Source organism: Nylanderia fulva, unplaced genomic scaffold (genome assembly GCF_048542155.1).
Source record: "Nylanderia fulva isolate GAGA-0341 unplaced genomic scaffold, ASM4854215v1 Scaffold12, whole genome shotgun sequence".
Taxonomy (NCBI): Eukaryota; Metazoa; Arthropoda; class Insecta; order Hymenoptera; family Formicidae; genus Nylanderia; species Nylanderia fulva.
Genome location: NW_028189409.1, coordinates 92,102 through 118,106, shown reverse-complemented (window position 1 = coordinate 118,106; position 26,005 = coordinate 92,102). Strand labels below are relative to the sequence as shown.

Below are 26,005 nucleotides of genomic sequence, written 5' to 3'. Positions count from 1 at the left end.
TTTTATTATTATTAGCGAAGATCAAATCTATAATTGTCTGACTGTCTTTCGTAATTCTCGTCGGTTCGTTAACATATTGTTTCATACCTAAGCTTAGCATTGCCGTTTGCAGTTTATTCGCATAAAACGAATCTCTCATAAGATCTATATTAAAATCTCCTATTACCATGCATTCTCCCTTTATTATAAACTCTTCTACTATATCCTCGAAAAATCTCAAGAAATCTCCGTGCGATGCGCTCGGTGAGTGATATATTACCATTATCACTCCTTTATATAATTTATCTTTTACTTCTACCGCAACACACCAACAATTCGATTCTAATTTTTTTTTTCCCTCTAATACTATTTCATATTTAATATCGCTTCTAACGTATAAAATAACTCCTCCCGTATTCCTATTCTCAGCATTACATCTAACTATACTATAACCCGGAACGTTCACTTCACTGTCTTCGATATCCTCAGTCACTCTGGTCTCCGATAATGCTAAGAACGCAGGATTTATTTTCTTCATGATCTGATGTTGTATCTCATCTCTGTGCGCAATTAAACTTTGCGCATTTGTATATAGTATTATCTCCGCTTCTTCCTGTGGTTGCTATTTAGCGTCCTCCCAGCCTGCTCTCCTCTTCTCCTCCCGTAGCGCCCTCTTAAAGGTCGGACATTCCGGACTAAGGGCGTCATGGTCATCGCTTATATTCAGATTGTATGTTCGATTTTTGAACATACAATTCACACATTTCTTCTTTGTCGCTGTACAATCACGCGAGTTATGACTTCCTGCACATTTATAGCATGCTTCCTCTCGCGTACAATTTTTTGCAATATGATAATATCCCCAGCATTTGAAACATCTTTTAACATTGATGTGATTAAATACCGGACACTTCTTGCATCCTACACTTAGCTTTCCTTTCTTCAATATCAGCTCATGTGTCTCTTCATCTGCTTCTATTATTATTGACCCTTCTTCATTTCCTTTTCTTTCAGATTGATTATTTCTCCTTTCTTTGATCATTCTCTTCACAATTCGCATATTTGCTGTATCTATTTTATTCTGCATCTTTATTGTATTTATAAGTTCATTATCATCTAATTTCATCTCTTCTACACCTATATTAATAATTTTTATCTTTGGTTTTGATTGAGGCGACTCTATCACTTTATAATTTTCTCCCAGCTTAGCTTGAACTGTCTCCTTCAATTTTCTCACCTCCTCGCCGGTTTCACAACCCACGATCACTGTTCCCTTGCTACCTTTCCTTAATTTCGTTATTCCCATAGCCATACTCTTAATATCCACCTTTTCTTTTATCAATTTTTTAGTGGCTTCACTCTCTTGTTGCATTTTCGGCTTAACAATTATAACGTTTTCTTTCTTCTTCCCTTTAACCGCTTCACTGTAGCTTATCTGCGATTCTTCCTTTGATACACATGTTACTCCCTGTATCATTTTCTTCAAGTTTTCCAGTTCTTGCTTAACATTTACTAATTCTTCTTGAACTACTTCTTTAATCATTAGTTTAATTTCATTTTTACAGGCTGTTTCATTTTTTATTTCCTTTACAGTTTTTATGATCCAGTCTACTTTTACATCAATGCCTGATCCTTTACTTGTGAACGATCCTGCAGATCCCACGGATCCTGTAGACGATGTCCTATCTCTTCCTGCCGTCTTCATGTTTGTTTCTTTACTATCAATCAAAAACTCCTCAAATGGGCCTTTACACGGCACTAATTCTTGTCTACTGTCCAGAATTTTATGCTTAATTACACATCCTGGATGGTAAAAAAGCTTATTTATACAAGTTTTGCATTTGACGACTTTATTCTTTATTGCCTTCCTACATGCCGAGCATCGATACTCTGCATATTCATCGTCCATGCCGATAATTACCGGCCGAAACCGCTAATATCAGCCTAATCGATCACTCACCTGTGATCCACTTTCACACGTCAGCACTATTGTGTCCACGTATAATGTCTACTTGTCTTACGAGACTTCAATGCCCCGAAGAATAAATTCACTGCTCACAGTCACAGATCGCCATATCCCGGCTAGATAACTTTCATAGCTATCCCCTTTTTATGGCAGCGTAACTTGAATAACTTATTATACTTCTTTTCCACTGTTTACCGGTGAAAACTCAGTATTTTGACGGAGCGATGTGACACACGTCTTCTCCACTTCAGAGAGGGCGAGAGAGAGCGAGAGAGAGAGCGATAGAGAGCGGGAGAGAATGAGAGAAAGCGAGAAACAGCGAGAGAACGCGAGAGAGGGCGGGAGAGAGCAAGAGAGAGCGAGAGAGAGCGGGAGAGAGCGAGAGAGAGCGAGAGAGAACGAGAGAGGGTGAGAGAGAACGAATGAAGGCGTGGAAAAGCAAGAGAGAAAAGGGGAGAAGGGGGGGGGAAGGGAGTGAGAGAGAACGAGAATTTATTTTTCGTTTGGTTGCTTAAAAGGTAAAGCAGCTGCGGACAAAATCACTTTGTCGGGATGGGTGACCGGGACAAATACGACGCCGTAGTCTGACAAAAAAGTGACACCTTTTCGACCAAAAATAACTTAAAAAATTCATATCTCCGCAACCAATAGAGCTATCAAGTTTGTTAAGGTCTCATTTTACTCGGAAAAAATCGCGCTTTCGATTGATATGGTCATCTTTTGAAAAATATATTCCCGTTCATGAAATATTTCAAATTTTAGTTTTCAAGGTTACGAAAATCATGTTACGTCCGGTAAAGGATACACAGTAGCGTCCTACGGATAATTTTCGCTATTGTTTCGATATTTTCGCTATTTTTTCGATATCTTTCGATATTTTTTTTTGTAGATTGTATTTTAATTTGACGAATGAAAGATATAACTTAGCGAGACGCTACCGCGTCTCCTGATATCGGAAACACCGGCGCACATCATTTACCTGCCGATCATCGTGCGGAGCATTACGGATTTAACGTTACGCATTGTCGATCAGAACGGGCGATTACTCGATTTTCGAGGAGAAGAAATCACCATTAGATTGCACGTATGACGGCGACAGCAATAACGTACGTGTGCGGCATATGATATGCTTGTGTTGAACAAAAACGCGAGGGATAACACAATCTTTACGAAGCTAGTGACGACAATGTCGACATTCTCTAATATTCAATCAACTGGTTGCATTAAGAAGAAGAAACTGAACGCATCAAACATTGCGTTTTTACAATATTTAGGATTCGTGGTACGAAACATTTGAACGATGATAGACATCCTCAACATCGGGGACGAGCCAATCTTTGACGATCGCATCGTCAAAATCGAGACTCACACATACAACCTGTTTGCCAACATAGTGATAAGATAAGAATACCCATACAACAACAGGATTTGTATACATTGCCATACGACAGTTTCTTATATATCGAGAGAGAACTGAAGATAAACCATCCAATTGAGGGATCTAATGTGACACTGAGAAATAATTGCATCGCATTCATATTTGATGAGATACGATATGAACTCGATGGTGTGGAGATTGATCGCAACAGAAATGTAGGAATAACAAATTTGCTCAAAAATTATGTAATGATATCATTCGATAGAAGCATGGTTATGAGTAACGCCGGCTGGAGTGATCCGATTTCTGTGAATGGACACTTCAATTTCTGCGTACCGCTCTACATGTTATTGAGATTTTGTGATGACTACAAACGGGTAGTGATTAATGCGCGTCACGAATTGATCTTAATACGATCGCGCAATGGCAACAATTGTTTGTTTGGAAATTCGGCGTTGGAGCCTGTAATCAACTTATTTAAAATACAATAGTGAATGCCACATGTGTTGTTGAGCGAGATCAACAAGCTGTCGATGCTGCGGGCTCTGGAAAGTGGACGTTACCTCAGCATGGGTTTTCGCTCGTGGGATCTGTATAAGTTTCCGCTGTTGCAGCTTACAACCAAGCATTCGTGGGCCATTAAGACTGCAACTCAACTGGAGAAGCCACGATTATTTTTGCTCTGCAGACAGGCCGGAAAAATGTCATGTCCGAGGATATCAGTCGATTCGACGACTGTAAATTAACCAACGTGAAACTCTTTCTGAACTCGGAAAGTTATCCGTACGACGACATGAATCTGGATTTTGATAAAAACAGATGGTCAATTCTGTACGACACCTACACACGTTTCTGCAAGAACTATTACGGATACGAATACCTCGAGCCCAATCTCACCGTCACACGGTTTTTACAAAACGGTCCGTTCGTGATCATTGATTGTTCTCGACAAAACGAATCGGTCAAGAGCGGAACAATAGATGTGAGATTGGAATTTGAGTGTAAGGACAACGTGCCTAATAATACCACTGCGTACTGCCTCATTATACACGAACGTGTGATCCAGTACAATCCGTTGACCAACGTTGTGCGCAAAATCACCTAAAAAATGTTTACACAAACAGCTGTTTAGAGAGGGAAAGAGGATACATAATCAAAGTGATGTGAGATGGCTGTAGAGTTTCGTCATTCCTCTCGACTGAGTCGCATTGAAGAGAGAGAGACCTCGTCATGTCTGTACCAAAATTTGTCGATCTGCAAGGATTTATCCTTAATAAACAGTTTATTGTAAAGGAAGCGGCAATCCTGAGAAGAGGATTTATTTTATCACATTATTTCTTCGCATGTCCTGTACCATGGAGTTTACTCATAAAATCAGAGAGGTGTCAAGCCTTATGGTTGACTCAACATCATCATGGCTTACAATGGAAAGATGGAAATTCCATACAGCATGGCTCAGCGCTTGATTACTGCAGCTATCGTTGGAATAAATGAAAAATTACAAGAAGATGAAGAAGAATTCTCTATCGTATACGTAAAAGGACTTGAAAAGCGAAAATGGCTAGCCAATATAATGGACGATGAGAGAAACGGTTTCATAATTAAGACCTTGGATGCAGATTACGACGACATTGAGTCTCTAAACAATCTAGATGTTAAAAACACTATGCGATGTGAAAAACATGTTAAAAATTGCGCATTACAAAATGTATTCAAAATATTTAACTGGTGGTCACAACGCTAGAAAGAATATTTGAAAAAATAAAATATGTAAAATAAGTTATAAATTAAAAGACCAACTTAACGAGCTGATTAATTAGGTGTTAACAATTTATTCTAAGTCATGAAAATAATACAAATGATAATTAGTAAACGTTTTGACTGTACGACAGTCTTTATCAATACAAATATCGCTTTGCTAACATATCCATAAATCAAATAATTTGGAAAGACCGAACTTATATCATACATGTAAAATATATAGACTTATAATATGAAAAACGCAGTATAACACATTATAATTGTTGGCTTGAATTACGGCTGATCGTTCGAATTAGTCGTTAAAGAGCCTAACCCCGAACATCAGATTTCTGTAGTTCTTTTTAAGTAAACGTCTAATTTTGTAATCCATAATGTAATAATGATATGTAATGAACTGTGAAATAATTAATGTGTTAGCTTGAATATTGGATATTTGATTTTTAAATAGATAGTGATCACTTACATCTATGTCAAGACGATAAAAATTCTTTAAAATATTTCTTGTTGAAAAACATTATAAACAATGTATACTTTGTAAGAAGCAAACTCAATATATGTAAATTACAATGTCAGGACGCTGTATATATATCGTCATGCTAAGATGACATAGACAATTTTTCTAAAATATCAAAATAAGAACGGTCAAGTCGCTCGGTGTCCTTTTTTAAGTTGATACTGTTTTTTTCTTCTTTAATGTATATTATTTCCAATATCAACCTTTTATAATAATTCCTTTCGTGATCCAACATTTTTGTATTATTCCAATTAAAAGTATGTGTAAACTTTACAATATGATCAGAAACCACCGAGTGTCTTGCAGAATCTAATCTGATATTATTTTTATGTTCATTTACTCTTGTGCCTAATTGTCTTTTAGTTTGCCCCACATATGTAGCATCACAATTATTGCACGATATTTTCGAGACTAATTCGAACAATCAACCGTAATTCAAGCCAACAAGTATGATGTGTTATACTGCGTTTTTTCATATTATAAGTCTATATATTTTACATGTATGATAAGTTCTGTCTTTCCAAATTATTTAATTTATTGATATGTCAGCAAAGCGATATTTGTATTAATAAAGACTGTCGTACAGTTGAAACGTTTACTAATTATCATTTGTATTATTTTTATGACGTAGAATAAAAAAATTTTTAACACCTAATCAATTAGCTCGTTAAGTTGGCCTTTTAATTCTATTATAATATAAATTTAACGTATAAGACGGGCAACAAGAGCCAAATCGCGGATGACAATGCGTTATCCTAACGAAACTAAATAATTTTCCGTTAGAATTAAATACCGGTGCACAAGGCACCAAATTTTACTTGGACACGGCCAAGATTTTAAATATGAAATAATCTCATATTTGAGTAGGGGGGTTAAAAGGGGTATTGAAATTAAATCTCAAATATGAGATTATTTCATATTTAAAATCTTGGTCGTGTCCAAGTAAAATTTGGTGCCTTGTGCACCGGTATTTAATTCTAACGGAAAATTATTTAGTTTCGTTAGGATAACGCATTGTCATCCGCGATTTGGCTCTTGTTGCCCGTCTTATACGTTAAATTTATATTTATATTACAGAGCCTTGTTAAAACTCTTATATCTATTATAATACTTATTTTAAAATTAGTCAATATAATCGCGAAACACAGCAGGGTGGATTGTTCGCCAAATATATAAACTCATTTTTGCAACTTAAGGAGGCAAGCGGATGAATGCGCGAACGATGATGCTAAAGAGCACCTGCGCGAGTACAAGAAAACCGAAGGTATTGTTCTCGATAAGCGTAACATCTCGCAAAATCCCGGTTTACGCTCGGTTGCTAAGCTCTGCTTAAATTCGTTTTGGGGAAAATTCGGCCAACGATCCAATTTGCCAAATACCGAAATTGTTAAGTCACATCGGCGTTTTATGTTATTATTAACAAGTCCCGAGCACGAGATAACCGATATATTGCCAATAAATGACGAGGCAATGTAGGTTTCGTGGCAATTGAGACGTGAGCCGTCCTACCCTCGCCGATAACTAATGTCGTGATAGCCGCATACACAACTGCACAAGCGCGACTAAAATTATATGATTATCTAGAGCGCTTAGACCGTCATGTATTATATTACAATACCGATTCTTGCATTTATGTGAGCACCGGCGAACCGAATATGAACCTCATACCCATAATTTTCTAGGCAACATGACCGATGAAGTCGAGAGAAATTTTACGCCTACATTGTGCGAACACCCGACGGAGTTATACACGAAACTTGCAAAGTTAAAGGTATAACTCTCAATTACGAGAACTCGCGGCGTGTTAATTTTAATAGCATCAAAAAATTGATATTAGCGAGAGAAAAAACACGAGAAAACGAAGATAACGAAGAAGAAGATGAGACAACGATAAATCTGCGTTTCAACGCCATTCGTCGTACTGCATTTCATGAAATTGTTACGCGGGACGAAACGAAAATATGCGCATCGGTATTAGTGAAACGTAGATTTATCAATAACAGATATTCATACCCGTATATTTATTATAAAAATATAATAAATAAAAATAGTAATTAGCTCTGTTAAATTTAATAATTGTAAACAAAGAAGGGCTATAAGAGCTATTAAACATAACACAGTTGTCAGATGATATTAATAAAATTTATTTAAACGAATTAATAAATACATAAGAAATAAACATTTATGCGAACGTTTCGGCTGACATTTCAAGCCTTCTTCAGCGCAATATAAATATTTTAATTATAAATTGAAATGTAATATTAAACATTAAAAACGGTAATTAACAATGTCAAGATAATAAATATATAAAGTCAGTTTTTTGTCTCGTTACATATGTTGCTAAACAAGTCATGTTACTGATACATACTGAGTTCGAGCGACCGTACCATGCAATCACTTATGAGTATAGACTTCCTGATTTACTGGTCAAGGGAAATATCTTGATTGAATCTTCATAATGAAATGTTGTTAAACATTAAATTGAGATCTAAATAAACAATATCCGATTATTCATTATAATCTTACAAATAAAATGCACTGCACACTCACTCAAACAAATTGGTGATTATTTTACAGAAGTTTCAAGTATCAGATCCAACATTTTTTAAACAAAGTTTTTTACTGAAGACAAACAGAACGTTTAACCGTCACAACTCTCAGATCTCAAATGAGACAGTAACTCAGTGTTTAACCTTTTTTATATATATCAAGGTTTGTTTATAAACCCTGATAATTTTGGCAGAGACTCTATAATGTTATTATATATATCAGGCAAAAATTCAGTATCATTTTGTAGATTCAATCCATTAGGTTGTCTTTTTATATATAACATTTCCAATATAAGTCTTTTATTATAATACGGTTCTTTATCTAAAATTTTTACTTCACCCCAGTCAAAATCATGGGAGAACTCTAATCTATTATCAGTAACAACTGATTTATTAAAACACTTTCTGTTGATGTGTTTTTTATGTAGGTGAAAACTTTGTATGTGGTAAGAGATGGCGACCCGGAATTCAAACGCCCGGTGGCATGGCACCGTAAGGAGAAGGGACTGCACGGCGCTTCGGCGCTTCCCTTTCCACCATGCTTTGTGGCCCAGCACATTTGCTGGGTAGACGGCTTCCGCCGTCCGGGGTTCTGTCTTTGTCCTGGGGGGGCTTTTTCGGGGTTTTTCCTGGGGGAGTTTCCCCCGGGGTTTAGGGTGGGGCTCTGGCGGCGGGGGCCGCAGGGGAGGGATGTGCCGCGCGTGATTACCCGGGGGGCCTTGCCCGGAGGATTTCCCAAAGGACTTTGCTCGAAGGGGGTCACGCCGGCGGAGGGATCGACATGGTCACCCGAGGGGCTTTGCCCGGAGGGGGCCATGTCGATCGGTTCTCGGGGCCTACTCGTGGAGTGGTTCCCGGGGACAGGGGGGTGCCTCAGGGTGCTGATGGAGAGCCTGGCTCTTGTCCTGGGGTAGGCCGCACCTAGGCCGCTCGGACGTTTCCGAGGCAGGGCTGGGTCGGCGGAGGCGGCCACGCGTGGTTACCCAAGGGGCATAGCCCGGAGGGTTTACCCAAGGGGCACTGCCCGGAGGGGACCACGCGGGTCGGCCGTCGAGGCCGCTCGGACATATTCCGAGGCGGGGCTCGACGGCGAGTGGGACGTCGCAGGGTGCTGGTCGGAGAGCGTGCTCTCGTCCCAGCGTCCCTGCGACTAGCCATTCTCGGGCCGCTCGGACGTTTCCGAATCCGGGCCGAGGATGGCGGAGAAGGCGCGCCGCGGTTACCCAAGGGGCATAGCCCGGAGGGGTTACCCAAGGGGCATAGCCCGGAGGGTGCCGCGGCCGCCTGTCGCCGGGGCCGCTCGGATTTCCGAGGATGATATCCCCGGTTGGTCGGGACCGTTACCCTTTCCGAACCGACTGACCGGAAAGGCGCATGCCCCTCGTCAAACATCTTCGACGAGGGGCGACACGGTATGCTGGTCGCCACGGCGTGTAGGGCAGGGCCGGGGAGCGGCGACCCTGTTCAAAGCGTCCGTGGGGCCCCCTGGGTGGCGCCACCTCCAGCGGTGCCCGCACTGTCGGAGGTGCGGGACCCCCGAAAAACCCGTGCGTAGTGTATGCTCCGCACGGTAGAGTAAGGGGCTGGAGTCGGGCAGGGGGGGGTCTTTATCTCCTTTGGTTTCGGCATAAGTGGGCTCCCGGTGAGTCCACCGGGCCCGGCCGGCGGAGTGTGCCGATCACGTTTCGGGCACTTCGTTGGTTGGTGGGAGATGCGCCGGCCCACTGGGGGGGGGGAATGGGATTACTCAAAATAAAAGACACGAATATCAACACAAAACAAAAAAAGGAAAGTGCTAAGACAGAGGGCGGACCTCAGGTCCACAAAAATGAAGATTCCTCCAAAAAACTGGAGAATTACCTATGGAAGGGCGAACATTTCCGACAAGTCTCGATACCCATACCGAGATGTGACTCGGACGGAAGCATACGGTCGGACCGCTCAACGCTGAGTCAGAGAGGTAAAAGGAAATCTGCCAGAGCAACGAGGGCCACACTGGACATTGCCCGTGAGAGCAAGAAAGTCGCACGGAGTGCACTGTACAATACGAGGAGAGGAATTCCAGGCATGGAACTAGAGGGGGAGACTGACGGCGAAACCGAGGCGGAGATCGTCAGTATGACAAGTGAAGAGGAGAACACAGCAGCCGAAGATCCCGGAACAGCGAACGTTTTTAATGCGGGTGATTTTCCTGCCCTTCCCGGTATAGTGCATGCTGTATAGAAGGGTGGGACGGAACCAGTGGTCGACAATTCTTGTGTCTTGACGGGGATAATCAAAACGGAGAAGAGAGGAAGACCCCCAAAGGATCCTGTAAAATGAGGAGAGAAAGGCAGCGATCCAAATCAAGGCCTTAGAGGCGGAGAGACAGAAGGAATTAGAAATACTAAGTCCTCTGTACAAACCGATAGAAGGAAAATCCTTTGATCGCTTCAGAGAGATGATTCATCTCAAACGCGAGGAGTTCAGCGATAGATCCTCAATTAATATCGAGGCAGAGATCGCTGAGCATACGGAAGCGATTTATAAAATAGCGGTCAGTTTCAAGAACCTGAAAGGGGGATACACTAAGGAACTATAGGCGTCAGCTGCGGCAATGGGTGCAGCAGTCACAGAACTGGCTCTCCGAACCAGCCAAAAAGAGGGCGGGAAAAGAGACTCTGAGCTCGCCGAAATTAAAATAAGACCAGCGAACTTAGAAATGGAGTATAACAGGCTCAAAAGAGAGAACGAAGAGCTGAAAAAAAGGAAGGCAAGATACAGCAAGGAGAGATCCACAACTTTCTGGGGAGATGTTTCCCGGGGAGAGAAGCTTCGGAGACGCCTCTACCATTCGAGGAAGGGACATCCGAAGGGGAGGAAAAAAGGACAGACCACGTAGTCCCAGGAAGGGAAGAAAAGGAACTCCACATCCATCCAGAGATGGGGAGGTCCCTAAAAGGCAGGAAGGAGTCTTACTTCCATCCAAAGATGGGGAGACCCCAGAAAAAGGAAGGAGCAGGGAGATGGAAGGCTCACTTCCACCACATAAGGGTGGGGAACCCTCCACCTCCCAAGGAAAGGAAAAGGAATCAGAATTGATGGAGGTGGAGATAGAGGTGGGCAACTCCCCTCCCTTTAACGATGAAAATTTCTCTGCCTCAGAGCAGAAGAAAAAGAAAAATAGGAAAGGAAAGAACACCCATCCCATCCTAGAGGAGAATGTGGAGAGGACATACAACCCACAACCACTCCAGATGACGAAAAAGGGACTCTCGATAAAAGTATCGAGGGTCTCTTCACATTAATGGAATCGCTGCAATCCCAAGTTAAATCTATGCAGGAAAGCAGCGTTCCAAAAATAGAGGGACTAATCGAGAAAATTCTCGATAAAAGAATGGGGGATACCCACGAAGAACTCAAATATAAGAGAGCTTCTTCAGTGGGGAAAAATCTTCAAAAACTAGCTTGACAGGAGGCCACTCCGGCTACAGCAGGTAAGGAAAAGGGGATTAAGGTCACCAAAGTGACGACCCTTAACCCCCCAGCCAACACAGGCAAGTCTGCCGCGGCAGCGGCAAACAAAAAGAAGGGGAAACAGCAACAACAACAACAACCGCCTAAACAGGCGAACGCTGTAGTGCGACAGACTGTTCCAACGACCGCGGTGGTTCGGGACCCACATGACAATGAACAATGGACCACCGTGGTCAAGAGGAAGAAGAAGGAAGGAGACGCAAAAAACGGAGGAGGGAAAGACTCGCCAGGACATGAATAAAGGTCGGAACCAACCCAACCGATCTCAAACTGGCCAAGGCAAAACAAAGCCGGCAAAGAAGAAAAAGCCGCGCACAGCGGCTATTATGCTCACGTGTCCGGAGGGCAAGTATGCCGAGATAATGAGGGAAGCGCGAACCAAGATAGAGCCTCAAGATCTCGGCATTGAGAAAATAAACATGAGAAGGTCAGTGACGGATTGTTGTTGCTGTTTCCCCTTCTTTTTGTTTGCCGCTGCCGCGGCAGACTTGCCTGTGTTGGCTGGGGGGGTTAAGGGTCGTCACTTTGGTGACCTTAATCTCCTTTTCCTTACCTGCTGTAGCCGGAGTGGCCTCCTGTCGAGCTAGTTTTTAAAGATTTTTCCCCACTGAAGAAGCTCTCTTATATTTGAGTTCTTCGTGGGTATCCCCCATTCTTTTATCGAGAATTTTCTCGATTAGTCCCTCTATTTTTGGAACGCTGCTTTCCTGCATAGATTTAACTTGGGATTGCAGCGATTCCATTAATGTGAAGAGACCCTCGATACTTCTATCGAGAGTCCCTTTTTTCGTCATCTGGAGTGGTTGTGGGTTGTATGTCCTCTCCACATTCTCCTCTAGAATGGGATGGTATATGAAATACCAGGCGAAAGGAAGGGAGAACTCGCAGACAAACTTGCCGTAAAGTTGCGAGAAGTCCTTAAGGGAAAGGATGGAGTCCGAATAAGCCGTCCAGTAAAGATGGCTGAAGTTCGACTAACAGGGCTGGAGAAGTCCATCACACTGGCGGAGGTGGTGGAAGCAATTGTTGCCTTTGGCAAGTGCGAGCAGGAAAAGATTCAGACGGGAGATATTAAGATCTCCCCGAATGGATTAGGGTCCCTTTGGGCCAGATGCCCTCTTGTTGCTGCCAATCGCCTCATGGCGGACAACGGGGGGCGCATTAAAATAGGGTGGGGACATGTTCAAGTAACACTGCTAGAGGAGAGGCCTCTGCAGTGCTACAAGTGCCTGGAGGGAGAACACGTCAGGCAACGTTGCCCCAATCGCGCCGATCGGAGCAATCAATGCTACCGTTATGGCCGAGAGGGGCACGTGGCCAAAGAGTGTAAAGAGGACTTCAACTGCCCGGTGTGTAGGAACAGAGGCCTTCCCGCAAAACACCGGACGGGAAGCAAGGCCTGCACACCGGTGCAGAAAGGAGTCAGAGGGGTGGCGCTAAATAGACTGGTCGAAAAAAAATAGTTATCCAAGCAACCCACTCCAAGGAGGAAGGAGACTCTCGTAGAGGAGCGGAAAGATAGAGAGGAAAAGGAGGGAGAAGGTCAGGAGACAGCATTATGGGCGAGGGAGGGATATGTCGGCGTCTCCTGGGGGCAATTGATGGTGGCTGGCATCTACATTTCACTCAATGCCGCGTCAAGCGGTAAGGATAGAGCACGACGCTTGGAAGAGAAGGAGGGAGTAAAGGAATCGGGGACGAAGAGGAGGAAATTAAGGAAGGAACATGGGGGGAGCGAGGCAGACGATGAGGATGACGGAATGATAATCGAACGAGAGGGAAAGCCAAAGAAAAAATCACCATGAATAAAGTGATACTGGCTAATGTAAATCACTCCGGGCCCGCACAAGAGATGATCTTGCAGCATATGTGCGAGCTTGACTGCAAGCTCGGGGTGTCCACGGAGGCATATAATGCTCTGAAAAGGGCAAACTGGGCAACCAGCACCGATGGAAAAGTAGCCGTCTATAGACGTGAGACCAGGACCTCCCTGCCATGTAATGTATTATGGGCGAGGGAGGGATATGTCGGCGTCTCCTGGGGGCAATTGATGGTGGCTGGCATCTACATTTCACTCAATGTCGCGGCCGCGGAGTACGAGGCCAAATTAGAGGCCCTGTCGCGCAACTTGAGTGGGTGCCAGACACCATCAAATGTAATAGTCCTGGGGGACATCAACGCCCATTCGGGCGTTTGGGGTTCCCTCAGAGAGGACTGGAAAGGAAGGGCAGTCCTGACCTGGGCGTCGCAGCAAAACCTCGTGTTGATCAACACGGGGAATAGCCACACCTGTGTGAGGCCGCAGGGGAGGTCTATAATAGACCTAACATGGGCAAACTCCTCTGCGGCCGGACTAATTAAGGGGTGGAAAATGAAGACGGAGAGGGAAACACTATCCAATCACAGGTGTATAACCTTCTCCATCTCCGCCTATAAGCAGGAAGTGTTGCGGCGCCGCAGAGCCCTGGACGATCTTCAAAGAAGATGGGCCCTCAAAAAAATAGACGTCGACCGATGGATGGCTGCTATCATCGGTGCTGGTGCAACAATGGAGGGGTTCGATGGGTGGGATCTGGCCACGCAACAAGAAAGACTGTCGCAGGCCGTTGTACAGGCCTGCGATATAGTCATGCCAAGGGTCAGGTTCCGCCCATCGAAATGTATGTACTGGTGGTCAGAGAAGATAGCGGAGCTGCGACGGGCTTCTGACCACCAAAGAAGGAGGCTCCGTAGGAATCCCACGGACCCAAATTATAAGGAAGGATGGAGGGCGTACCGAGCCGCACGGGACGCCCTTCGTATCGCGATAAGAAACGCGAGGGCGAGGTCCTGGGAGGAGCTTCTCCTTTCCCTAGATAGAGATCCGTGGGGACGTCCGTACCGCATGGTTTTGAAGAAACTTAAAGGAGCGGCGTCCCCCCTGACGGAGTCCTTGGACCCTCATTTTGTCAAACAAATAGTGGATATCTTCTTCCCGGTCATGCACGCGAGCATGCACCCCATGTGTGATAGGGAGTTTGACTGGGAGGAGGAGGAAATGGGGGTCACGGGAGAGGAGCTCAGGGGCGCCATCAAAGGGATAAAGAACGGAAAAGCTTCCGGTCCCGATGGCGTCCATGAAAAGCTGTGGGGCCTCGCCCATAAGGAATTAGGAAAGGAGATGAGACAGCTGTACAATAGCTGCCTCAAAGAGGGAAAATTCCCCTCAGTCTGGAAGAGGGCCAAATTGGTCCTTCTTCCAAAGGAGAGAAAGCCGAAGGACCAACCCTCCGCCTACAGGCCGATTTGCTTGCTCGATGAGGCCGGGAAGATCCTCGAAAGGATAATTCACCGCCGCCTCGTCGGGCACCTGTCCCGGAGTAGATCCACAGATCTGCACGAAGAGCAGTATGGCTTCCGCGCCGGGCGGTCGACAATAGACGCGATCAGTCGCGTCCGCTCGGAAGCGGAGGCCACTATGGAGGAGGGTGGGGTGTTGTTGGCGGTATCGTTGGATATCTCCAACGCTTTCAACACCCTACTCTGGCACCGGATATCCGAGGCGCTCGACATACACGAGCCTGGATACCTGGCTGCCATTATAGTGGATTACTTCCGGGACAGGACGATAACATACATCGATAGAGAGGCAAATGTATGCGAGAGGGCAATGTACTGCGGGGTTCCGCAGGGATCAGTACTCGGTCCTCTACTGTGGAATCTCACATACAACTCGGTCCTTCGGACCAACCTCCCCCCGGCTGTAAAGCTGTCTGTTACGCGGATGATACGCTGATATTGGCCGGGGGAAAAGACTGGGGGGAAGCAAAGGCGTTGGCGGAGGTAGCTGTGGGACGGGTCGTGCGCTGCATCAAGGAATTAGGACTGAGGGTGGCGCCCCAGAAGACGGAGACTGTTTACTTTTATAATGGGCGTAAAGGGGCGCCACCCAGGACGGAATTAATGATAGAGGGAACCCCTGTCTTGGTGGAGGCACAGATAAAGTATCTGGGCCTCTACCTGGATGAAAAGTGGACCTTCCGCGAGCACTTCAACCGGATCGCCCCGAGAGTAGAGCGGGCGGCGATATCACTTAGTCGCCTCTTGCCGAACCTCGGGGGGCCGAAGGCGGGTGTTCGCAGGCTGTACGCCGGAACAGTCTACGCGATGGCGCTGTACGGATCCCCAATATGGGCGCGAAAATGGAGGTCACCCGCAAACTACGAGACACTATGTATCAAGTTCAAAAGCGGGTGACAAACCGCGTGTGCCGGGGATACCGTACAGTGAGCTGGACGGCCGTGGGGGTAATAGCAGGAATTCCCCCCCCCCCTTTTTTTGTAACTCTGGGGAAATCTCATGGTACCGTCCGCCTCCGGGTAGAGGCGGGGGTTATGTGGGACTCCCTGCCCCGCCTGGCCGGCCCGCACATCCGCCTGGCCGGTCCGCCGTAGCGGGCCGGAGAGTCGGGATCGGCGAGCCGGGACAGGACCTACCGCACTAAAACCCCAGAGGATGTCCTTCACGGGCGTTATACAGGGGACGGCCAGGATGCTGGTATCCCATACCGACTGGCCGCCCCCCCGTCTTATCCCTCCTTGGGAGGATGCCGCGGAAGGCGACACTCTCCCCCCGTCATTGTACGGGTTCTTCGCGGTTGCGGCGCAGGGCGACATCGACCCCACGCCGCGCCCTCTCAGAGTTTGAGGAGCGGAGCCATGGCTCGAGAACTCCCGCTCGAGCCATCGCCCCTCGCCCTCCCCCCTGTCGCAACCCCCGGACCCCCAAGAGGGTGGTCCGGTTCGGCGGTTCACTGAGGGGGCCCTCATCAGGAGGTTCCTCTCAGAAGGAGAGAAACCCCCTTCCGTGGACGGAGTTGCCCTCCCACCGGTGCCTTATGGCTCCCGGTGAGAGGGCCCCACACGTCACGTCTCCGTCCTTGAGAGGGGCCCAGGCGCCCCGGACGGGAGGGCAATGCCCGCCCGCCAGGGACACGTGGCCCCCTCTCATTCATGCCCCCCCCGGTTGCGACCTCCCTCCGCCCCGTTAGGGGTCAGAGTTCACCCGCAACCGGTGGGGCCTCTCCTTCCCGGAGGGCGTGGGGGGGAGGGGAGCGCCTAGGCGCTCCCATGTCCCCCCTGACACCCTTATCCGGCATCAATCGATGATGCCGGTATGTGGTGAGCCCCCCGACCCCCGCCACCGCCGACAGCCGCGCCCTTGGGCACGACCGCCGACGACAACGGGGAGGGGGGAGGCACGCCCCCTCTTCTTGACTCCGCCGGAGGTGCCGTAAGGCACCCCGACCTCCCGAGTCGGTGCCTGGCCGGCCGTCGAAAGTCCACACAAAGTGGACACCTCAGGCCGGACAGGCACTCCACCTCCTTGTGGCCAGGAGAGCCGCAGCGGTAGCAGCGGCTACCCCTGTCCACCGCCGAAGTGCACCGGCGCCATGTGTGACCAACACACAGGCATCGGTAGCACCTCGGCGCCCCCATAACGTTGGCGACGGTCACACCGCCGCCAACCACCTCTCCCCCTTTGCCGCCTCTTGCGGCCGCAACCCCTCCCCTTTTACTCCCCTCCCCCCTTTTCTTTCTCCTCTTTACCACCCTGACCCACTCCCCATCAGTGGTGGTACTCCCCCCTTTTTCCTCTCCACTTGTCCCCATCTCCATTGCAGAGACGTCCGCCCCCGACGTCTCCGCCTCCCCCATCTCCCTGTAATCCCCCCGAGCCCCCCGAGTCTTCCTCGCTTGGCCGGACTCCACCTCCTTGAGGCGCCTCTCCACCAGGCTCAGCCGGTCCAAATTGGTTGCCAGCCTCGAGGATATTTCCCCGAGTCTGGCCCCCAATTCCCCCAGCAAAGGAGCCCCCTCCTTGTGCGCCTCCTTCTTTCTCCCTCCTTCCGTCATGGTCCCCTGATCGCGGAACTCCTTTCCGCGATCAGGGGCCGCATGTCCCCCATTGTGCCCTTCGGACCGGTCGAGCTCCCTCTGTGCAAGGTCAGAAATGACCAGCACGAGTTCCTTCGCCCGGCTCAGGACAGAGTTGACGTAGGCGGGCACCTGACCCGCCACCGGCCTTCCCTCCCCGGTACACCGCAAGAAGTCGTCAAGGAACGACCTCGCGTCCTCCATCATCCCCTTCATTTCTTCCATTGATTGGAAGAAAATCCCCGCAATGGGAGCCTCGGCTTTCGCCGCCTCCCACACCGGAGCAACATCCTCCCACTCGAGACCCGGTAGTATCGCTATCGGTCTCATTTTGTCCGAGTTCTGAGGCTCCACCTCCATTGGAGCCCCAGATCTCGCTCCCCCCTCTGTCTTACGTTCGTCGTCTAATGACGACGGGGTGGGGGCAGGGACTATACCCCTCTCCCCGCCGGGCCCTGGGGCATCCGAAACCCCTGGGCCGGTACGCTTCTTATTTGAAGTTCGTCCTCGCATGTTTATTTTTTTGGTCTTTTTTAACCTGGTGACCGTCCAGGGGTGGTGGGTCGAAACCCTATGGCCCCACCAGGTCAGAAGTACCTCCGCAGGAGGTACCGACCACTCTTAGCACCCTCGCAAGGCTATTTCCTTGCAAGGGGTGAGCCCCCCTACCACGGCAAGGTGGTGGTCGACGGGGGGAGAAATCCCCCCCCTGAACATCCTTGTCAACATGCACTCACACGTATACTGGCGGCTGCGGGGTGTTCGGGAGGGGGGAATAACTTCCACGGCAAAGGACCGGCGTGCTTTGAAGATCCGCGCCCGGCAGGACGCTGTCGACCAATGGATCGAGCTCCTGGAGAGACCGGGGCTCCCGGGGCAGCGGACTGTCGAAGCCATCCGGCCTTGTCTGCGCGAGTGGATAAACAGGGCCAAGGGAGGGGTGACCTACAGGATGGCACAGGTGCTCACCGGGCATGGATGCTTTGGTGAGTACCTGTGCCGCATCGGAAAGAAGCGCACGACCCGTTGCGTCCACTGTGGACACGAACGTGACAACGCGCAGCACACACTCGAGGTGTGTGCTGCTTGGAATGAAGAAAGGAGGGAGCTCGTGTCCGCGGTGGGCGCGGACCTCTCACTCCCGGCCGTAATTGCGGCTGCGGTCGGGAGTGAGGACAAATGGAGGGCATGCTCCTCCTTCTGCGAAAGAGTAATGAGGCAGAAGGAGGAGAGAGAGAGGGAGCGAGAACGAGAAGGACGAAGGAAAATACTTTTCGATGAGGAGGGCAGTGAAGAGGAAGACGAAGATAGAAGCGGGAACCAACACCCTCCTCGAAGGTCGGCGTCAGACACAGAATATGACGCTGACGTCGACCCGGGATAAAATTAATGGGGGGGGGGGTGTACTTAACATTCGATCCTCATCTCCCCTTTCAAGCCCGGTGAGAGGGACGTAGAGAAAGGAAAAGGTGATAGTGAAAAGGGTGGAAACGGGAAGGGATCTCTCCCGGCATAGCCGGGTGAGATCCTCCCCCCTGCGGGGAAGCGGGGGCCGCCTGGCCGCTGGCCGTGGGACTTAGGTTTCTCGGCCGGGGGTCGGGCGGCCCTCCTCCTCCCCAGGGTGCCGGCCCCCTCTCCTCTCTGTGGTGGGAAAGGGGTGCTGGCTTTTCTCCCTGGCAGTGGTGGCCAAACCTCAATTCCCTTTGGGATGAGGGGGAGTCCCACCGCCGGGGTAGTAAGGGTTATCGTCGTCGGGCCTTAGGGCCCGGCGTCGCTCACCACCTACGCGTAGGAGGAGCGGGGGCGCTTGGCTGCTTGCCCGCTCGCTGGCGACTCGCAAGAATTGGCCGGCGGGGGGCGGGCGGCCTTGCGCCCCCGTCTAACTGGAGCCTCTTTAAGGAGAGACCTCGGCGTTAGCACCGGGTGCCGATGGCCGAACCCTGAACCCCTTAGGGGGAGGGGAGGTTGCCACGACACCCGGCCGTGGAGGGGGATCGCGGGGGGTCCAGATTTTGGCCTGATCCCCATTGCACGCGATCTCCCCTCTTGCGAGGGAGCGAAGGTCTGTCGCCCTCCCGCCGAGAAAGATGCCCAGGGTCGGGCGTTCTCGGCTGGAGAGAGCAACTTTCGCGAGGAAAGTCACCCCCCCGGGGGTGGTTTCCCTGAGAGGGCCTCCTTGGTTGGCGGTCGAACCCGGCTACCCTTTGGGTGCCGGGGGAAACTCCAACCGGGGGGGCGGGGGGTGACGGCTCGAGCGGGCATACTCGAGCCGTGACCCCGCTCCCCAAAACTTCCGGGAGGGCGCGGCGTGGGGTCAATACCGCCCTGCGCCGCAACCGCGAGAACCCGCACTTGCGGGGGGAAGGTGTCGCCTTCTGCGGCACCTTCCTCAGGAGGGATAAAGGCGGGGGGGCGGCCAGACGGCATGGGATACCAGCATCCTGGCCGTCTCCTATCAACGCCCGAGAAGGTATCCGTAGTGGTTTTAGTGAGGTAGGTCTTGCGCCTCCTGACCATTCATTCGTGGATCGGCCAAGGGAAGCAAGAAGTCCCACATAACCACCCGCCCTCTACCCGGAGACGGGGGTATCCATGAGGATTTTTACTATAAAAAAAAAAAAAAAAAGGCCATTGTCTGTCACGCCATAAACGACCGCCTGGTACAGCAGAGATCGGCCGAAGGAGTGGGGGTTTGTTTTGACGGTTTATAGTGGCCCACTACTACTGTTAGAATTACCGCTTCCTCCCACGCGCCGCGTTAATTGGGAATTAGAACAAAGAACGACAATCGGTCCGGATAAAAAACTCCCAAAAATCCGAAAAGAGACATTCCGCTTTGTACCATCTTACGACAGTTATCGGTCCGGAAAACGCTACCGAGAAGGCTAAGATTGAAGAGATCGGGAGTGCCCTCGTGTGGGTGCGTTCTTACTAACAAAGCTGCTCTGAGCGTCTCTTAACATAAATCCGTTCCTCCAGCTTATCCTCCTACACAGTCGGCTGTATTTTCTAGAAGTTGGGAGTTCTCCTGCGGCCGATTTTTTAATCTGAATTCCTCGAGAAAAGTAAACGGAATCTCCGCGACACGAATACCGGAAAACAAACCCGCGTTTCCGAAAACCGCACCGCTCTCTCTCGCTCCCTCGCGCGCAGGAGAGCTTCGCGCACGGCAATAACAACATGCGAACCACACCGCACCCCGTACCGCGCCGCGCCGGGAAAGAAAACAATACGGCCGCCGGGATTTAAAGAGCCGGCCCTTTAAATACCGAATTCCGATCGCCGACGCGAGAATAGAAATTGTCATTTCTCGTTGTACCGAAACACCTCGTAAGCAGTAATTAGCACATTTGTTCCAGCACCGATCCGCCACACCGATACTGGCACACGCACCGCTCCGTATACCAGGACACACATTTATACTTGCATACACGCATCCGCACACGCTCATTCATATACATTTGCAGTCATACCCACTTCACACATTCATACGTACATACACGCATCTGCACGCACATTTATACACATCCATACGTTGTTATACACGCGACATACATTTATACTGGCGTTCGCGTTTGCACACACATCCGCTCACGTTTATACACATACATACGCTGTCATACACCCGTCGTACATTTATACTTGCACGCTCAATTCAGTATTATACACTTTTGCGTTCGCACACAAACCTACACACACACGCACGCACGCACGCACGCCCATGTACACTTGTATATAGCACACAAATAAACACTTGTGAAATTTCGTAAATCGAGTCGCATGTTTCTTGGATTAAACCCTTTCTCGAACCTTGTGATCCCGGTTTAGCAATCCGACCGCATCGGGAAAGCGGTCCGTTATAACCCGATGGCCTAACTTTCGCGATCTTTCCGTTCGTTGGTCATAACCAATGAAAATCTGTCAACCGTACAACGCTTGCACTATTTAAAATCGAGTTTAAGCGACAACGCTGCGTTGGTGATAAAGAATATTTTGATAACGGACGATAATTATAATACTGCTTGGACCGAATTGCAAGATTGTTATGACAATTTACAAGTTTTGGTTGCGTCATATTTGCATTCAATTCTCGATTTAACCGCAATAAGATCGGAATCTGTGTCGGAATTAAAACGGGTTTACGACAGTTCAAAGGATGCTGTGAAAGCCTTACGAAATCTCGATCGTCTGGTAGACGATGATTTTGTTGTAGCGATAGTCGTGAGGAAGCTCGATTCTCGTACTCTCCGAGAGTGGGAAATCAGTCTAAGTTCGTCGCGAGAACCCCTCTCATTTGAGGAGCTCGGAAAATTCTTTCTCGCAAAATTGCGAGCATTAGAGGCTATTTATGATTCGCGCGAACGACGACAGGCTAATAAACAAACTCGCTCGAGCGCGGCGAAATCTCTCGTTACTTCTACCTTCCGTAATAGTTGTCCATCATGTAAGGAATCTTATGCATTATTCCAATGTGCTAATTTCGAATCGTTATCTGTAGCTAAACGAAAAGTTTTTGCGACGCAGCTACGCTGCTGCCACAATTGTCTGGGAAAGGGACATTTCGTCCAGAGCTGTCTAAAAAGCGATGTAAACGCTGCCAAGGAAAACACCACACGCTTCTTCACAACAATGAGTACAATGTTGCCAAAGAATCGAACGCGGAGTCGAACGCTGTAAACTGCGACAAAAAAGGGTCGAACTGCGACAAACAAAGTAAGTTATCTCTAGCTTTGAACGAGCTCTCTTTAAGCGAGCCCCTTCCTTTGAAGATTACAATCTTTCCGGCAACTGCTTAGGTATTAGTTTATTCCGACGAAGGTCGTTCTACATCGTTGAGAGCATTGCTTGTTTTGGGCTCGGATCTCACGTTTATTACGAAAAGAGCCGCTTAAGCTCTTTGATTAACTAGAAAGAAAACTAACGTTCGCGTAACTGGGTTACAAGGAAAGTTTAATTACGTAGTGTTGTGCCTCCGGGAAGGCACGGAGAGTTTTGGGTTTTAGCCGACTAAAGGATGAGGATCCTAGAATCGGCGGGCGTCTCTACTTTTGACGAACTCCAATTTTTTATTTGAATAAATATTTTATTTCTCTTATTTCTTAAGTTGGTTTAATTCTGTCTAACCTTAACGGGGTAATCAGATTAGAATAGTTAGCGCTCGACAGGTAGAATACATAATCTGTTTCAGTGAGGTGTATGCCGGTAACGCTCTGATTAGCGACTTGTCTATCTGAATTTTTGTTAGCGACTTGTCTCTCTGGATTTTTGTTAGCAACTGACTTCATCGCTTCGCTCTCCGTTCGCGGTGGTCTTCTGTCTTTTCTACATTTTTTGGGGGAAGATGTAGAAAAGCTCTCCCATTGGCTAATTTTATTCACGCGTTTTTTATTTAGGTACAAGCAAAGCAGGTTAACTCTTCGCTTGCGATCCGCGGTTTCCGGCGTGTCGCTTATTTTCTGTCGCGTTTGCGTCTTCTCGCGATAAGCGCTTCGCGAGAGCGTGAGAACGTTTCTCAAACGATTATATAATGCCGACTTACTAATTTATTACTAATATGATATTTAATATAATATAGTTATAGTCATTCGGACTATAACAGTAGCAAAAGGAGTCGCTCTCATTAATTTGAAATCCAGAGATAAAGATTCTATGGATGTACGAGTAGGCGCTATAATTCTGCCATCAATAATTTCGTGAAAATTTACACTAACACCTAAGTAACTTGATCTAAGAACGAATCGATTTATTAGTCGGATTGAACATCTTCGGAGCCATTCTGCTGGACGGACTGCGTAAAGGTTCCGAGGTAAAACCCACAGCGCAAAACACTATTTTCGGGTGGGTTCTCTATGGCCCGTACAATGCGGAACGGAGACCTACAGGTGAATACCAGGTGAACATAACTGTTACCCACATGGAAACCTTTACGGATCAAGAAGCAGATGTGCTTCTCAGAAGATTCTGGAAGTTAGAGGAAGTGACGACCTCTATTGCACTTACTAACAAGGAGCAAATGTGCGAAGACATTTTTTTCTCTACTCATTCTCGAAGAAGCGACGGCCGCTATGTCGTTCGCTTACCCTTCCAGCCTAATTCGATTGAACGATTAGGCGATTCATCCCTAATCGCGTCTAGATCTTTATTATCTCTAGAACAGCGTTTAGATAGGGACGTTAAGCTATCGGGAGTTTACCGTCAATTTCTAACCGAATACACTGACTTAGGACATATGTCTCCTATTCCTGCTAAAGAAATCAGCAACGCGCATCCTACTATATACCTCACCACACGGTGTTACGCGAGAGTAGCATTACTTCACTTTTAAGAGTTATTTTCAACGCCTTTTCTAATTCGAGTACTGGCATTTCTTTTAACGATTGTCTACTTACAGATCAAAAGCTTCAAGCGGACTTCCCGGCGATTCTTATGCTTTGGCAAACGCATAAGCTCGTATACAGTGCCGACATAGCTAAGATGTTTCGACAGATTCTCGTTCATCTGGCTGATACATACTTTCAACGGATACTGTGGCAACCTTCCGCATAGTGGCCGATTCAACACTACCGATTACTCACTGTCACTTACGGGACAAAGTCTACGCCATTTCTCGCGATGCAGGTTCTGAGACAACTGTGTCAGAATGACGGCACAGATTCACCTCTAGAAGTAGCTGTATTACAGCGCTCAATCTACGTCGATGACGTGCTCTTCGGAGCTCACGATGTTCCATTGATTATAGAAATTCGTCGTCAAATAATGACGCTTTTAAAACGCGGTGGATTTTATCTACAAAAATAGACGTCCAATTATGACAAACTCCTGAAGGATATCCCTTACGCGGATCTGTTGGACACTTCTAATCTGCTTTTACACGAAGATTCGACTATTAAAGCGCTAGGTCTGGCGTGGAATCCGAAACTCGACCGACTCTCATTCCAAACTCAGCTTTCTCAACCCTTTAAAGTTACCAAACGTATTGTACTTTCTTCGATTTCTAGCATTTTTTATCCTTTAGGCATGATTGCTCCTATCGTTGTTCAAGTGAAAATACTCATGCAGGAATTGTGATTAAAAAAACTCGAATAGAACACCCCCTTCCTAAAAATCTACTTTTAAGATAGACTCATTGTTACAATAGCCTCATGCAAGTAGGAACTATAAAATTATTGCGTTGGACTCATCCTAGCAACCTTGGCGTTGAACTACACGGATTCGCGGACGCTTCAAGCAGAGCGTACGCCGCTGTAATCTATATAAGAGTGATTCCAACGAGTTACTCGTCTCACCGCTAATTTGTGAAACCAAAGTAGCGCCAGTGAAGACGATAAGTATATCTCGACTAGAATTATACGCAGCTGATTTACTTTCAAGGTTGATGCTTTTCGTTTTAAATACCTTGGAACTCTCTCACGCTCCAGTTTCCTGCTGGATCGACTCCATGATTGCTCTATCCTGGATTAAGCAACATCCATCCAAATGGAAAACGTTCGTAGCGAACAGAGTGTCTTCGATTCAAACTTGCCTTTCCCAAGCAAGATGGAAACATGTCTGTAGTGAATCTAATCCTGCTGGTGCCTCCAGAGGCTTAAGCGCGATAGAATTAAAAGTTCACGATTTGTGGTAGAAGGGTTCCTCTTGGTTAAGCAAACCGGCCGTGGCATGGCCCGAACAATCATCAACTTCCATGACAGAAGTCAATATAGACTAGGAGAGGAAGACAGCGAATGTTTTTGCAATCAAGCAAGAAAACTTAGAAATGAGTTTCTTTAATGATATTTCCTCGTTGTTTCAACTCTTACGAGTCACAGCGTATTGCTTCCTGTTTATCCACAATCTGAAAATCCGTTTAAGTTCTAGAAAATATACGCAACTCCCAGCCTTAAATTTAACTCTAGCGGTTAAGATGGCGCGATCCCATTAAATACGCAACGCTCAGATGATGTTTTGTTCGGAAATCCAGTCGATTTCGTCGAGTAGACCTTTACCTAAATCAAATAAACTCAAAAGTTTACACTCATTGTTGGATAATGAAGGTCTATTACGTGTAGGAGGAAGATTAGATCACGCTCCGATCTCATACAATGAGCAACATCTCCTTATATTAACCAAGCATCGGATTTTGGAACTGATTATCAATCAAGCTCACTTACGAGCGCTACATGGCGGACCTCTCCTGACGCTTAATTTGATTCGACAGCAATATTGGATTATAAACGCGTGTAGTCTCGTTCGACTTTAGATTCATCATTGGGTCACTTGTACTCCTTTCTTTCAAATTATGGGCAACCTACCCCATGAACTGCGTATCGCGTTTGCTCTTGTTTCAACATTCCGGAGTAGATTACGCCGGACCATTTTTGGTGCTAGATTCCGTTGGTAAGGGTAAAAGAGCTCACAAGACTTACATATCATTATTCGTGTGCTTGT

General features: G+C 47.5%; 3 protein-coding genes across 3 annotated transcripts; 2 read left to right on the top strand and 1 right to left on the bottom strand.

The window, feature by feature from the left end:
- Positions 1-107: 107 nt before the first annotated feature.
- LOC146724694 (uncharacterized) lies at positions 108-2,190 on the bottom strand. The gene has a single exon (XM_085490208.1). It carries the CDS (start codon positions 1,886-1,888, stop codon positions 602-604), a length of 1,287 nt encoding a protein of 428 aa, XP_085346334.1. The 5' UTR covers positions 1,889-2,190; the 3' UTR covers positions 108-601.
- A 10,432-nt stretch (positions 2,191-12,622) lies between these two features.
- Positions 12,623-13,126, top strand: LOC114944390 (uncharacterized). The gene has a single exon (XM_029320279.1). It carries the CDS (start codon positions 12,623-12,625, stop codon positions 13,124-13,126), a length of 504 nt encoding a protein of 167 aa, XP_029176112.1.
- A 6,877-nt stretch (positions 13,127-20,003) lies between these two features.
- On the top strand, positions 20,004-24,646 carry LOC146724693 (uncharacterized). Its single transcript, XM_085490251.1, has 6 exons — positions 20,004-20,071; positions 21,688-21,848; positions 22,103-22,291; positions 23,329-23,882; positions 24,125-24,301; positions 24,377-24,646. The coding sequence occupies exons 1-6, from the start codon at positions 20,004-20,006 to the stop codon at positions 24,644-24,646; spliced, it is 1,419 nt and encodes a 472-aa protein (XP_085346377.1).
- The last annotated feature ends 1,359 nt before the right edge of the window (positions 24,647-26,005 follow it).